This window comes from Saccoglossus kowalevskii, chromosome 7 (genome assembly GCF_978046115.1).
Source record: "Saccoglossus kowalevskii chromosome 7, keSacKowa6.1, whole genome shotgun sequence".
Classification (NCBI taxonomy): Eukaryota; Metazoa; Hemichordata; class Enteropneusta; family Harrimaniidae; genus Saccoglossus; species Saccoglossus kowalevskii.
The window spans coordinates 15,065,169-15,081,230 of record NC_140647.1 but is presented as its reverse complement, the minus strand read 5'-3'; the positions used below and the strand labels follow the sequence as shown (position 1 = coordinate 15,081,230).

At 34.5% G+C, this 16,062-nt stretch overlaps 2 protein-coding genes across 4 annotated transcripts in view; one reads left to right on the top strand and one right to left on the bottom strand.

Annotated features, from left to right (window-relative positions):
• Nucleotides 1–1,472: 1,472 nt before the first annotated feature.
• Nucleotides 1,473–4,287, bottom strand: LOC102807485 (uncharacterized). The gene is made up of 3 exons (XM_006818457.3): nt 4,075–4,287; nt 2,687–2,808; nt 1,473–1,914 (listed from the first exon to the last, which is right to left on the bottom strand). Exons 1-3 carry the CDS (start codon nt 4,165–4,167, stop codon nt 1,512–1,514), a joined length of 618 nt encoding a protein of 205 aa, XP_006818520.1. The 5' UTR covers nt 4,168–4,287; the 3' UTR covers nt 1,473–1,511.
• Nucleotides 4,288–4,666: 379 nt separating this feature from the next.
• LOC100371115 (uncharacterized) overlaps nt 4,667–16,062 on the top strand; it is a 57,832-nt gene continuing 46,436 nt past the window's right edge. For all 3 annotated transcript variants that reach the window (XM_085501149.1, XM_085501152.1, XM_078010603.2), the window contains exon 1: nt 4,667–5,275. In XM_085501149.1, the coding sequence (XP_085357275.1) occupies nt 5,244–5,275 (32 nt within the window). In that variant the 5' untranslated portion in view covers nt 4,667–5,243. The remainder of the gene's footprint in view (nt 5,276–16,062) is intronic.

Below are 16,062 nucleotides of genomic sequence, written 5' to 3'. Positions count from 1 at the left end.
GGAGCTAATTTAGCCGCCATGTATCCTTTCTAATCCAAGATGGAGCTAATTTCGCTGTCTTGTATCCTTTCTAATCAAAGAAGGGGCTAATTTAGCTGTCTTGTATCCTTTCTAATCCAAGATAGAGCTAATTTAGCTGTCTTGTATCCTTTCTAATCCAAGACGGAGCTAATTTAGCCGCCATGTATCCTTTCTAATCCAAGATGGAGCTAATTTCGCTGTCTTGTATCCTTTCTAATCAAAGAAGGGGCTAATTTAGCTATCCTGTATCCTTTCTAATCCAAGATAGAGCTAATTTAGCTGTCTTGTATCCTTTCTAATCCAAGATGGAGCTAATTTAGCCGTCATGTATCCTTTCTAATCAAAGAGGGAGCTAATTTAGCTGTCTTGTTTTCTTTCTTATTCAAGATGGAGCTAATTTAGCTGTCTTGTCTCCTTTCTAATCCAAGATGGAGCTAATTTAGCCGCCATGTATCCTTTCTAATCAAAGAGGGAGCTAATTTAGCTGTCTTGTATCGTTTATAATCCAAGATAGAGCTAATTTAGCTGTCTTGTATCCTTTCTAATCAAAGAGGGAGATAATTTAGCTGTCTTGTATCCTTTCTAATCCAAGACGGGGCTAATTTAGCCGCCATGTATCCTTTCTAATCAAAGAGGGAGCTAATTTAGCTGTCTTGTATCCTTTCTAATCAAAGAGGGAGCTAATTTAGCTGTCTTGTATCCTTTCTAATCAAAGAGGGAGCTAATTTAGCTGTCTTGTATCCTTTCTAATCAAAGAGGGAGCTAATTTAGCTGTCTTGTCTCCTTTCTTATTCAAGATGGAGCTAATTTAGCTGTCTTGTCTCCTTTCTAATCCAAGATGGAGCTAATTTAGCCGTCTTGTATCCTTTCTAATCAAAGAGGGAGCTAATTTAGCTGTCTTGTATCCTTTCTTATCTAAGATGGAGCTAATTCAGCAGTCTGATATCCACCATAATCCTAGATTGAGCTAATTTAGCAGTTTGACATCCTTCCTAGTCCACGAGGGGGCTAATTCAGCTGTTTTGTATCCTTCCTAGTCTAATTTAGCAAACTGTAATCCTCCCTAATCCATGCTTGAGCTAATCTATCTGTCTGATAACCTCTCTAATCCATAATGGAGCTAATTTAGCTGTCGGATATTCTCCCTAATCCATGGTTGAGCTAATTTAGCTGTCTGTGTCTGATACCTTCCCTAATCCAAGATGGAGCTAATTTAGGTGTCCGATATCCTCCCTAGTCCAAAATTGAGCTAATTTAGATGTCTAGTATCCTCCCTAATCCAAGCCAATTTCAGTAGTTGGATATCCTCATTAATCTAAGATGGGGCTACAGTAATTTAGCAGTCTGTAATCCTCCCTAAATCAAAGATGAGGCTAATGTAGCAGTCTGATATCCTCCCTATTTGCAGATGGAGCTAATTTAGCTGTCTGCTAATTCAAAATTACAAATAATCAGATAAAAACACCTTCTTTCCTTTATTTCACAAATGATTATATCATATCATCATCAAACATTTTCCTATAAAATTTACAACATTTTTCATAAATATCCTCAATTCTTGAACTCTCTGTGGCAACAGTTTCTTTTGACAATTCAAGAAATCCTATTTTTGTAATTTTTCCATCTTTCAAAAATTGTAGTTTGTTTATTGTGCCTAGTTGCTGGTCTTGATCAGCAGATAAATCACTGGTACTGAGTGCTCCTGCTTCATTCATTTTTGTTTCTTCAACATTTTGTTCTGATTCCATGGTTACGCTCTCAACCTTAGAATGTATGCCTGTCCTATTTTCTTTGAGTTCCATTTCTAGTTTTGTAATTCTTTCTAAGAGTATGTTTAGTTCTTTTGCATCTGTGGACATCTCACTCTGAATTGATTTGTGTGTCTGAAGAGCACTGGAAATAACATAAAATAAAACCATAAAATGTAAAAAAAACAATCTTAATAAAATTCATTCAAGACAACCATGAATATTAATCATCCCAGTTTGCATATAATTAACATATTTCATTTGTATCTTTATCAAAATACATTCATGCAAGTTTTTTAATGAACCAATTTCCAACGCTTCTGTGACAAAATAAATTTTATATTATATTTCACCAGAAAAAACATTTTTTTCAGCAAAATAAAATCATGCTTTCTAATTCTTATTGCAGCTTTCCAACATAAAGTATCTGGGATGCCACAACCACATAGAATTACAATATAACATCTGTCTTTTTTTTAATATCCAAACACAAAATCTGGTGCAAAATTCTTGATACTACATTGAATTGTTTCTTCAGAGCACATTAAATCATATCACCAAAACAATTTCTGCATTTTCAACACTAGAGGGCAGTGTCATGACTGCAATCTTAAATTACCATTCAACTGGACATTAAAATTTCATCCAGAGTAAAACTAATCTACAGTAATCTGTATCTGTAGAAGCGGCCAGATACAAAGGCATTTATCAGTCTCATCTACCAGACCAAGATAAAAATTTCTGGTTTACTTGCTATGTGCTGAAATCAACATGAGCATATAAAATTGTCATGGAAATGAATGTTTTTATTCAACAAAAAGGGTATGAAAAATAAGTTTTGACTCATAAACATGTGATTGGCCACCATTGCTAAAATCCAGCAATACACATGCTATCCCACATACATGTGTGTTTACCTCACAATGCCTTTAAGATATGTAATTTTCATTATTTTTGGGAGACTTTCAGCATAACCCTTATTGAAGCCTCGTTGTAGGGTTTCCTCTTCACCTTTTGTTATACCATCTCGGTAACCCTCCTAGTTAAAGAAGAATAAATCAGCATCTTTACAATTCAGTTCTCTGTCTGGCATTAGATAGAAATATATTTGTTAGATGCACTCGTAGAGCCTATACAGAAAAGGATTTTCTTTGCATATAGCTGTAGTTCTGTAGTTTTCTTGGTTGCACAGTAGTTTGCTGAATTTCTATTTCGTTCAACGATCTCCTTTTGATAGATGAAGAAACCCAGACGATGACAACAAACAAAAGAACAGCAAAACCAAGAGAAATACAGAAAGGCAACTATCAGTAGATATCATCACGGATATCTGCATACCTTTATCTTCATAAATTCTTGCTGTTAAGCGCACTAAGCGAGCTCTATAGATAACATGTGTATATATCAAAGAATTGGAAGAAATCAATATAGCCTATTAGCTTGTAAATGGTGCATTTTCGGTTCACATGCTTCAACATTTGATGGAGTGTGTAAATATTGTCGCCACGGAGTGCCTTGGGTCACCTTAACTCAACCCAGTTTTTATTTGACTGCAATGCAATATCACAACTGGGCTGTCTTGAGGCAGTTTTGATTGTCAAAATCTTTAGGTGAAAAGTTGTTTTTGAAATTTTCTCCAACATAAAATGCAAAAGGGTGTGTTTTTAAAAAGAAATTCATACACTCAGGCTGTACATGAGCTTTGCTTGCATACATTGTAACAACGAACTTCTACATTATACGATGCAACTTCCTTTGGGAGCCCTTCAGTTACTACAGGTCACCTGTACCACCATGTAGCTCAGGCACACCGATGCAGTAAAGCGAATACACTCCTGGTTACATGTCAAGTCTGTTTTTATTATAAACTGCCTAGCTGCGCTCGCTTGCCAGGCATTGCCTGCTACATACTAGTAATACATTTTTCTTCCCCTGAGGTCGACTTTAAAAAAAGTATAGCAGTGAAGGCAAGACTTCCTTAGGGCCTCCTCACCCATAACTATAACCCTAACTCTGCCCCTCCCCCCATTTTAATTGCATATGCCTCTCTTCAGGATATGTATAGTTATGGGGGGCATATGCAGTTAAATTGGGGGGGTGGAGTTATGGAACTCCTTCCGAAGTGAAAATCAACGTATCCTTCACATATTTTAATGTGTGAATATTTCATCTTGATTTTCCTTCTCCATCTAATTCGATTGCCCTCACAGGCACGCACGTGTACAACTATACACCGTATCTCAAGGTGTTGAGGGACGGTGAACTATACATGCCGGTTGACTGCGATTGCTCTGTTCCTATGTACCTTCAATCTTGCTTCTTTCATCCGTTGCCATTCATTTGTAGCACAGTCTCTGAACTCAAAATCATCTGAATCGGACGATGAAGAACTTAACATTATCTATGTTCAAATGAAAGCTTAAATCACTGAGAGAATACTGATCTGAAATATAAATGATAAAACCAGAGACAAAAATAAACATCGATTTGGTTTCAGGGCGCAGCCATCTTTGACCTCGTGCAAGAGCTTTTTTTTTTAGACAGTGAGACACATATTTCTATATAAAATAAACACTATTTTAGAGAACTGTGCAAAATTCACTAGAGAAAAAATAATAATTGATTTACATATGATATCTTATTAAAGTCATGTTGTATCTGCTAAAACACGTTTTAAACTTAATTGACTGATTAACAGTTTCGAGTGTGCCCAAGTGATCGTTCAATACCGTAAATTGAGTATATAATTGCAGTTTTCTAATAGTTCATGTTAACAAAACAATATATTATTTTGAATTGTTATATTTAATAATAAACAGCTCAAAAAGGATTATTGTTCACTGAAAATCTAAAGGGAACGCGAAACGTTTAGTCACGTGACATTTGGGCGTAATGGCGACCTTCGAACTGTGAGTTCATTGTGGTAGACACCGGGGAGAAAAAAATCTCTCGTAATTTTACATGAATCTTTTTTCCCCCGAGTTCTGTTTACGGATCATATAGTACACCAACGTATGGGTAGTAAGTAGACAACTGAAAGCGTCAACCACTTCACGTCGTTAGAGTATTTTCGCTGGTTTCCGCTGCGACCGGTAGCTACTTTCGAGATCCAACTTCGTTGTGTTGGCTTCTCACTACCAACTTGTTTATGTAGGCAACTCCCCGGCACGGCTCACATGTTTATTTCTCGCGACGGGGAACTTTGGCCGATAATATAGAGCACGTGATGGACCTAGACTAGCTTTGGGAATATATTTTCCACGTCTTACTTGCATATTGGTAGTGGTTTCAGGAAAGATTTTCTTTAGATAGGAAGTTGTTTATTTGCGTTTATGTGGCAGCCCATCGTTCAAAATGACAACTCGCTGCTGAAAATTGCAACCCAACGACCGACGTTATATGTCTGCGATTCCGCTGTTGGACGGACCACACTTATGAAGTCTGTTAAACGTGTCCTTCTACTGTCGTCGAACGATGGATGGTGAAGTGAAATCATCAGCTCCGATGTAAGTGAACGTTTCATAATGTTTTTTTATCCTCCGATCGAATACAGCCGATTGAAATTCCGTCCGGTTTGTGTGGTAAACGGCAGTTGTCCGAACACATGTGAACCGAGACCACCATGTGTTGCCAGTGTTTTTCATCATCCATGGCATTGGCATACCTGCATGATTACATGTTATAATTATTCACATATTATCATTATATACAACTACTAGTATCACTTCTACTATAGACAGTCACTGAAAGAACCAGGGGTCTATGCTTCCACTCATCTATTTTTTGTTCTGTTTATTTTGAAATACAAGATTTAAAAATTAGACCGTATATCTGTTATATTTATGTGGCCGTATTTGTTTACAAGCCTGACCATACTTTATTATTTCTCAGGTAGATTTTTCATGTACCTCATTGTGTTGGTTATTGTGCATGTACACAAAGCAGCGTCCATTGTTAAACATTTCGACAGTGATACAGCCCAACATAGCCTTGAGATAGGGAATGGGTGTGTCAACCCACCCTACCTCTTGTATAAAAAAAACTACAAATAAAGTAAATATCGTTTCTGTCACAGTTAGTACCTTGAAATCATAATTTATATCATCCTGTATTACATGTGTAAATAGACGCCATCCAAAGCAATGATACCCTAAGGTCATTCAATCCATCTCCATTTTATTTCCCTATTATAAACTTGTCTTCAATTTTGTCAAACACATTTTCTCCGCATGAAACCGTAATTAAACCAATATTTATAAGTGGAAAAGTAATAACTGTTGGGTGCTGGTAGTATAATATCTTTGTCTGAGGTTAGCTAAGTTCAAGGATGTTGATGCAAAGAAGTTCAGTGCTGAAAATCTGACCATCAAATAATAAAATATAGCTTCAACATTTTAAATAAATTCAACCTAATTAAATTTTTCCAAGATAACCTAACCTTCAATTGAAAAAAAAAATCATTCTATCGATGAATTTTATAATATGTTGTATTTTAATCTCCATTGGGATTTAAAATAATCCTGAGGCGGTTTCCAACTTCTTTGCGGTAACTATTAAAACTTTAAGCATTATTTTTGTAACCAGACTCTGCATGACCTCACCGACCTACTACTCCGTACTTCTCTCTGTATGTTGCATCAGTTTAGAAGCATATGGTGGTAAAGTTTTGCAGTGTTTAAGAATGTGTGTATATGTTTGTATTACTGAAATCCCACAGGTGGTTGAATATAGTCACATCCTTGTTTAGTGTCCTGCATGCCACCACTATTCCACATAACTTTTCATGCTGCATAACCACAAAATTTACATGCTTGAATTAAACCAAACAGTATCCCGCTGTACCAAGATCCCTTTGTGTATTTAGCCAGTGGGTCAATGCAATAACAGATCGCAGGTCAGATCAGTAAATAATATCCTATTCTCTGAGGTCAAACAGAATGCAAAATAATTGTATTCCACTCTATCCATTTTCTTGTAACGCGCATTTGTCAATTGAGCTCCATAAAAATAATCTGGGTGATAACTCGTTCACTACAGATTGTAAATGTCTAATTGATTGAACAGTATGTAACCGCAGGGAGAATGCAAATGATCATATTCCATGAACTGCCTACATGTATTTGGTTGTTGAATACTGATACACCATAAAACAGAAGTAGGCATTGCTAGCATGCATGTACTGTAAAATGACTAATTTTCACTGGGTTTAAATTTCACTGATTTAGCATTTCAGGCATATTCAGTGGGTTTTAAATTCATGGTTTTATTATTTAGATAATGTATATACTAAATTTTACATATTACCGGTTTTAATTTAGCGCATTTTCCAGTAAGCGAAATAAGCAAAATTAAAACCCAGTGAATACCTTTTTTACAGTACCATAATGCCAACATGTGTCGACAATATCATCTCATCGTGAATGACGCGAGATCTATGCCAAACTCAAATTCAACTTGAAAACAGCTGTTGTGATTGAAATGAAAAGCAGGTTCTCTTCAGTTTGAATAATAAATGTAGTTTTCAAGTCAATTCACTTTATAGCATTCACTTTTCTAATATTAAATGTACTTTTCTACTTAGCCAATTTATAATCGTGCCATATAAGCTTTATCTGTCAATGTGTAGAGTGCTTAGTGTTTGGACGATATGATGTAGTAAAAGAATTATTATGCACTCAAAAAAATAATACAATACCCGGTAGGATCATTTCTATGACTCAATATAAAAGTAGACATTTGAAAGGAGCATAAAAAGTAATCGATTATGTTGCCTAATTGACATCTGGGAAAAAAAACAATTAAATATTAGGTCCACCATGAATTCTGTAAGCATAATGGCATTATCCTTTGAACATTAAACAAGTCTTTAAAAAAAAATTGTGTCAATGTCTAGAAGCGTTATATGAATTTGGTGGGAAGTGGTTAAAAGGACAGGGGGAGCAATAGATTTACATCTTAGAATATAGATTTAATTACAGCTTGGTATATAATAAGTTCTGTATAATCTACAAAAATAAGGTTTCATATTTAGGTATAGAATAATGGAATTACTTTTAGTTGTCAGCATCGTTAATACTTGGCATGTTTCTTATATCCACCTTACATTACTATTATGTGTCGTGTTACTACTAGTATATGATTTGATGTCTCTTGTTCACATTTCAATATTCATGCTGTGGCATCTTATTCTGGATATTGTTATGTGTTACCCAATTATGTTTGAGGATAGTTTTCAGAAGGTTCTTGGAAGATTAATCTGTATTCAGTATTTGTATGTGATAATTATAAAGTATGATTGATCTATTTCACTGAAATTGTTACACAGAGTCATGTTTGAGATGTGCCTCATACATTGTATACAATGCTGTAAAATATTGGTGTAAATTTGCTGATGTGAAATTTGAATGTAATGCGACTTTAAAACCACAATGGTCGTCACAAACACCTGTTTGAATTTTGTGTAAACAAACAATGTATTTTACATGCGTTGTCTAGTTTCCTATGGTCTCATATCAAACAAGCTGCGATGTGACGACCACCGCCTAATATTTACTATTCCTGTAAATAATGAATACTGGAAAAGCTTTCCCCTTCAAGCTCATGTAGTTGAGTGATTAAATCAAAGATATTCAGTGACTGAATTAAAATTGATTATACTTGACAAGACAGTGTTCCGGAACATAATCATAGCATTGAGGCGAGCGACTGTGACTTTAAGAAGCCAACCTATGATTTTATTGGATGATTCTATTTTCCTTCTCAAAGAATTCAACTTTGTGCTGTGTTCATTGTAGATTCTATAGAAAGTGGACAAAACTTGAGATACACCTACATTGTATAGTATTCATTGTCTTCAGATGAGGGAAGAATTTCAAGGACAGCTTAGTATCTCTCCTGTTTGTGTGACTTCCTGTCTTACATTGATATCTGATAGCATAGGTTAGTATCTTGAAAGATATTTTGAGTATTTTTCAGGCGTGAAGATTCACCTTATAAATCGTGTTTTTGATAACAACGAGAGCATTTTGCGTGGGCTCAACATCAATTTCGCCATTCTACCCTCTTGATTTCATTGTGATTGTCAACTTCGTGTCACTTATTCCCACACCACCTATGTTTACATTGTGTTGAGTCCCTTCACTGTTGGCATATAGTATGTGTTGACATAATATCCCCATCTCAGTGACAATGTTGTATTATATATATATATACCGGTATATAACTAAACACTGCAGGTAATGATTCGTAATTATAATACATGTGTACATACTGTGTGTAAGTAACCATGATACGGTTTAAAATATGCTTTCACATTAGTTTCATATACACTAACTCAATTACATGCATTTGCTTTTCTACTAATTTCCGTCATATTTGTTTTTTTGTTTTATTCCTGTTTCATTTGAGAATCATAATTCTATCCAACACGTACTCTCTCGTACTACATTCCTGTTTTGACACGCTACTATTGTTTTGAGACCATTTGCGGAGTGACAACCAAAGACAAGTTGTAGTGACACTGTTGTTCATATTCATTGTACTTTTTTTAGGTTGACCTCAATATGTTTATTGTGCAGAATACAAGGCTTCTTTTCTTCCACAGAAACTGTCTACTGTGGTGTCTCTTAAAAAAACAAGCCCCCATCTGACCTAGCCTAATAAAGATAACGATGATTTGTGTAAAGGAACAAATTGTCTAAATTCATGGGAATGTTTGTGTAGCTTCTCTATCTTAAATGTAAGGGATTCCTTAGTTACTTGTACAGTTACAGTACTTGTATATTACTTCAATAACTGCATGGGTGTATTGGTATTTTAGCAAGGTCCTTTTATGCTAATCGTGTTTGTTTTTTTCTTTTGTGTGCCTATAGCAACAACTTGTTGCCAATGTTTGAAATGCTCAGCTTATAACTTGAAATGATTGTTATGACCATTGTGTTATTTGCTCTAGAACGACTATCTCTTATTGCCCTATTTTAATGGCATTACACATTATAACCCATATTGGCAAAATTTTACATTTAATTCACAGGCAGGGCTTGAAATTAAGGTTAGTCGACAAGTAAAATTGTCATTCAGAACACTGAATAGTAACTTGCTAGCCTTAATTAACAGACTACTGGTAATAAAGTCAATATTTATAGGCAAAATATACTTCAGAATAGTGAGTTTAAAAGTTAACATCAAGCCTTGACAGGTTTTCTTGATAAATGCAAACAAAATCAAAGCACCAAGATATTATCATACAGATATATTTAATTGACAATGACGACCACAGCAAGGTTCTTTGCATGTGCGTGACTTGTTGCAACTAACATCAATAGCCACCTCCACCCAATGTCTTATGCAAAGATTTGATTTCGTCACTAAACAAACAATCTCTTCGCCTCTCCTTCTGTTGTAGAATCATTTCTTTAGAACTTCTTGCTTCTTGTTTTTTTTCTTCTTGAACTGTGATTCACTTATAAATGCACATGCACTGTTGTGATTGTTGATACCTCACACCCAATCACCACCGGATCATTGCACATTTCGTATTAATCGTAGACATCAACCCTACAACATGTCAGTTTCTTTCAGAGTTCATTTCACTCTAAGCTTGCCAGCTATTTTATTGTTGTTCATCATAATTTATTAATACTTTGCACAAGGTTCCCGTGTACTGTATAGTATTTTAAAGACTGACAGAGCATTGAATAACATTTGTGTCTTCTTAAGACCACCTATGTATTTTCACTGTGTATTTTCTTAATTGGTCTATACATGTTCGCATGAAATAAAGGACAGTGTCATTGTTTTCTTTTTCCTCCCAATCACAATGCATTCAAATACGGCATTATGACAGCAAGATAATACGTAACTATGTCTCAGTATAGCACCTTATCAATACGCCAGGGATTGCACCACTATAACATTTTCGTGTAAACAATAAATTGAAAATTCATTCATGCATCTCTACCACAAAATTATGGGACATTTGCTTGTCCCAGGTTGAAGGTTTGATGGAGAGTGCTTGACTTGTTATTGGGGGGTCAGAATTTGGAGGTAAGTCAGGTATTCAATTACCATATGATTGACCTTAGGATGTACTCCATTCATTTTTTGTAGCTGCAGCTATCTGTTACTCTGTTCAGATTTTTATTAGGCTGGACATGCATACGATATGGGTGCAGTTGTGAATATGTTTAGGCTTCAACTTTGCAGTATGTATAATCAGGGGTCAGAATGCCTGGCCCAGATAGGCGTAGTTTAGTTTGGACAGGTAAATGTATAGTCATCTTTGTGGACAGATGAATTAAAATTTACTACTAGTAACTGGCTAAAAAACTGGTACCCATGAAATATTTTTATTCCAAGTAATTACATCGCTTGCTGTCTACCTTTTTCCCCCCATTGATTTGGTATATGTCTATGGAGGCTTTCACCAGACAGTTTGTTTTGCCTTGCTAGGGACTGTGGGTACAGCACTTTTATCAAACCTCTCCAATAGATAATAGTCAATTTTTAGCTCCGCTGTCGACTTTGTCGAGCGGAGCTTATCATATGAGTGATTGTTCGTTGTCGTCGTCGTCGTCCGTGTCAATGTTTTACTTTTTCGACTTCTTCTTGAAAACTACAAGCCTGAATGCTTTGATACTTGGTGTATATGTACCTTGGGTAGACCTCTCTCAGATTTGTTCATTTCATGATGATATCTTCAATTCTCTAATTTTGATGTTTATTTTTGTCATTTTTGGTGAAAAGTGATATTTTTGACTTCTTGTTGAAAACCGCAAGTCCGATTGCTTTTATATTACATAGATATGTACTACATGTGGACGTCTGTCAGATTTGTCCCATTGCTTTTTATATATATATAGTTCATTTCTAATGATATCTTCAGTTCTTTAATTGTAATGTGCATTGTTAACAGCGGAGCTATCTCAGCCGAGAGGCTGCTTGTTTAATTTTAACCTCTGCTAATAATGTACTTTGTAGTATCTAATTTTTAATGTCATAAATCACAAAAGTATTGCAACATAGATTTTGTAACAGGATTGGACTTTATGGATTGACCTGTGTGTGTCTATATCTATATATCAGACAGGCCTTACATCATACATCCTGGGAGATGTGCAATTCCATTAATTTTACATTCAGATTAAAGATGGCCGATTGGTGGCCATTTTAATGTTAAAAATGCATAAAAATCATTTCTGCCATTCCTGAACCATATCATGTTTGTATATGAATGGATTTTGTTCAAACTTGGTACATTTAATGGGTATTATAGGACCTTGATGCATGTCAATTTGTTTTTCATATTGAACTCTAAATGAAAAAATTGGCGGCATTTTCGTTTTAATGAATGCTGTTTCAGAGCCGAGATCAAGTTCAAACTTTATATGTACATAATACATCATGTCACATATATGCGCATGTATTCATTTGATGATCAGATTCAATGTTAAAACTTTATTATAATCAAACATTTGTGTCATTCCGGAACTGGGTCTTTGATGGATTGTGTTTTACGGTAACTTTGTAATGGAATTCAGATTGGCCAACTAGCAGCTGTTTTGTTTTAATGAATGCTGTTTCAGAGTCTTGGACTGACATGCCTTGACAGATCATGTTCAAATTTTATATATACATTTTAGATTTTATTAGACATACATACATGTATGTACATTTAATCGTTTGATGATCAGATTCAAGATGGTGAAATGGTAGCCATTTTAATGTTATACATGCATCAACATCGAAATGGCTGTTCACTATTGAACAGTGGAGACTCAGGTCATGTCATATGGCATGGCTTGTTCTGTTTCAGATAGTGTGTTTTTACTTCTCAGATAACTCAGGAAAGCAACCATCATTTTCAGTCATCAGAGATGACATGTCACTCTGTATATTATACAAATGCGCTGACTGTTATTGTGTATATAATTACAACATCCTCTTCACATTGGATGCAAAAACTGTTTTACATATTAACCATTGTGGTTATAATGCTTGGGAGATAATAAAATGATTGACACATGTCTGCGTACTGAATACAGACTTTGGCAGTCAGTATGAGGAGTTGAATGAAAAATAAAACGATTCTTAACTGGGAAATTTACCGTTTTTATTGTGGGCAAACGTAATACCTAAAATGTACACGTGCACTGCGTGTTAACTAAAATGTGATCCAATTTCTTCTTGTAAAAAAAGTTAAAATAATCTTACATTATTAACAACATGTCTTAACAATTTTATTATACTGAGTGAATTAAAGACGGAATTACGTTTAAAAGTGAATCACGTAGTAGCTCACATTATATCGTTTGTATAGTAGTAATTTACTTCTCTAACAGGACAGATTAAACTATATTGTCAGTCGAAGTAAAATACTCATTTGAACGTCAGTGAGTTGACAGAATCGAAGGCGTTCATGTCTGTATTGAAATTACAATGTAAACAGTGAATACATGTTGTCAAATACACGTGTCTGTTGCACTTTTATGTTTTATTGGTTAAAACAAGAAAGCAGGTCATCTTGTCGACTGGATATCTGAACTTATATTGACTTAATACACAGTAGTGGAACAAATGAGACTGTCGTTCTATTTCATGGGAATGATTTATTCCTTTTTGGTTGTGTTTTATTTCTGTGCCTGTTTTGACTTATAACGCATGTGAAACTAAGAGGTACTGGTTCAGCTGTGAAATATGGCTCTCTTCTTCGATTTTATTATCATAACAGACTGGACATTTTAGTTGGGGTGTCTGATTGAAAACACGTACAGAAAGATGTTATTTACTGTCAATTGTTGTTCAGTTTTTATAGACATTGCATTTTCCTTGACCTAATTGATCCCAACACACTCAATGCTTAGCATGTCTTGTTATTCCTGGGGTTGGGCTACATCACTAAACGTTCCATGTTGCTAAGATGCGCATCTCTGTACCATGTATTTCTATGGGCTCTGTGTGAGCTGCTGTGAAACACCGGTCAAAGAGCCAGAGAAAACAGCGCAATCATAAGAACATCATAATCTCAACCTTGAAGTAATCCTGAACAGCCAAATTTATATATATGTTGCACATGCAGGGATAATCTTGTTACATGAACACTGTTCAGGAGTCTCAGCAACAAGCCCTAAGTATGGTTTTAGTCCCTGTTTCGGACAAAGTCAGAAATTAGGGACTTTTAATTTGGAATCCGTCCATCTGTCCATCTATCCATCCATCAGTCCGGAGTCATATCTCAGACATTCATTTACCGATCTCATTCAAACTTTACACAAAGACAATACATCATATTTTGTAGGAATGTTTTTTTTTTTTTGTTTTTTTTGAAGATTGCAATAAAAATGGCTGACTGGTGTTCATTTTGGACGTAAAATTTGCTATATTTTGATTTTTTATGATAGTCTTTAACTTTTGTTTTCATTGGTTGTGGTTTCCAAGCAGTGAAAGGCCTGAATATTCTCTCCCATAGTCTGTCACAAGGTGTGTGGTTTGAATCTATTCACATTGCTTAAAAAAATGGAAATATTCAATTTATAAATTATATACACAGTTGATCTTTGGAATGTAATAAAAAAAAAAAATTTGCATTACCAGTAATCCTTTGCGAGCCGAATTCTACTTTTGGCATCTTCCACAAAATTAAATTTAAAAAATTTGTTTGTAGCCAATAGAAAATAATGTTGATTTCTTCCAAAATTATCTCAAAATTTAAAAAAATTTCCTTTTTTTTATAAATACATAAAAATAGACAAAATGTTGCACAAAATGTTGACGCTCAATTTCTGAACTACTGTGGAATACTTTATTTTCGCTGGAATTAATTTTCGCTGAAAATTCTTTTTGGGCATTTTGTATGGAATTTATTTTCACTGATTTTTGATGAGTTTAATGTAAAATATAGGAAAAAAAGTATATTCGCTGGATTTTATTTTCACGGAACCATCCCTTCAGTGAAAATAGCGAAAATAAATTCCAAGCAAAAATAAAGTATTCTACAGTAATGTGTAATCTTTGTAATTCCTGTAATGGTAAATTATACATGTACTGCAAAGGGGTTAATTGTTCACTGGGTTTTAATTTTGCTGACTGGAAAATTCGCTAAATTAAAACCCAAATAATATGTAAAATTTAGCAAAGAACACATTATCTAAATGATAAAACCGTGAATTTAAAACCCAATGAATATGCCTGAAATAATAAATCAACGAAATTTAAACCCAGTGAAAATTAGTCATTTTACAGTACTTCACTTTGCAGAACAATTGCATTACTAGTATTTAATTTATAGACTCCTTAAATGCATACTTTCTGGGAATCATTTATTATGTAAAATATCTAATGCATGTACAACATGTGTGTTATTTTAGTCAATAACAGTTCGATAGTAGATATATGTTTTTAAATGTATCAAAAGACTTTTCAAGAGATCAGGTTACACTAACATTATTAGACCAAAGCACTTGCATAATTTATTTTATATTTACTGAATTATATTCCTACTACTTGTAATGTAACCAGCACTAAATGTCCTTGGGCAATGGAAAAAATATTGGTTTGTGGTTCTGAGATGTTTGGTAGTGATGCAATTTTTTTTTTTTCCCTGTGAATTTTTTTTGTTATTTACAATATTCTGACAAAGAAGCCCACCTTACAAACTGACATGTGCAATGATCAATTAAAAGAAAATATTTCAAATATCTTCGTCTAAGAAAAATCCGTAATTTTTTTTTCACCTTTGTATACCCCTCCCATATAAGGCCTCCTCCATTAATATCTGTTTTACTCTTGAAATAATACATGCGGTGCATTTCTTATCATCCCAATAGACACCTAGCCTTACTGGCTCATATCACAATTATCTTTCTGCCTCTGACAAGAGTGCTTCATATATCAAAAAAAAGGAATCAGAATAACGATTCCCTTTTCTTTAATGACATACTTCATTCTATCTGTTAACCTATGAATCATCTCGGTGTATATTACAGTAACTACAGTATGTATTTTATTACAAGTACACTGCCTCCTATTCTTGTAATAATTATAATTGTTGTGACTGACATTTAGGTTAAATTCTTGTCTTTTTTTTCGTTCAAAAGTGCACTATTCTTTTGGTATTTGAGAATATGCTAATAAAATACATGTTAATACAGATACTGTACTTACTCAAGTTACTGTATGTATGTGAACACACACACACACAGTAGACTGACGTAATTCTGAGATCATTATATGACCATGCCTGGTACTCTATATTGATCAACACAAGGCCCAGAGTCATTTCTGGTAATCTTGTTGC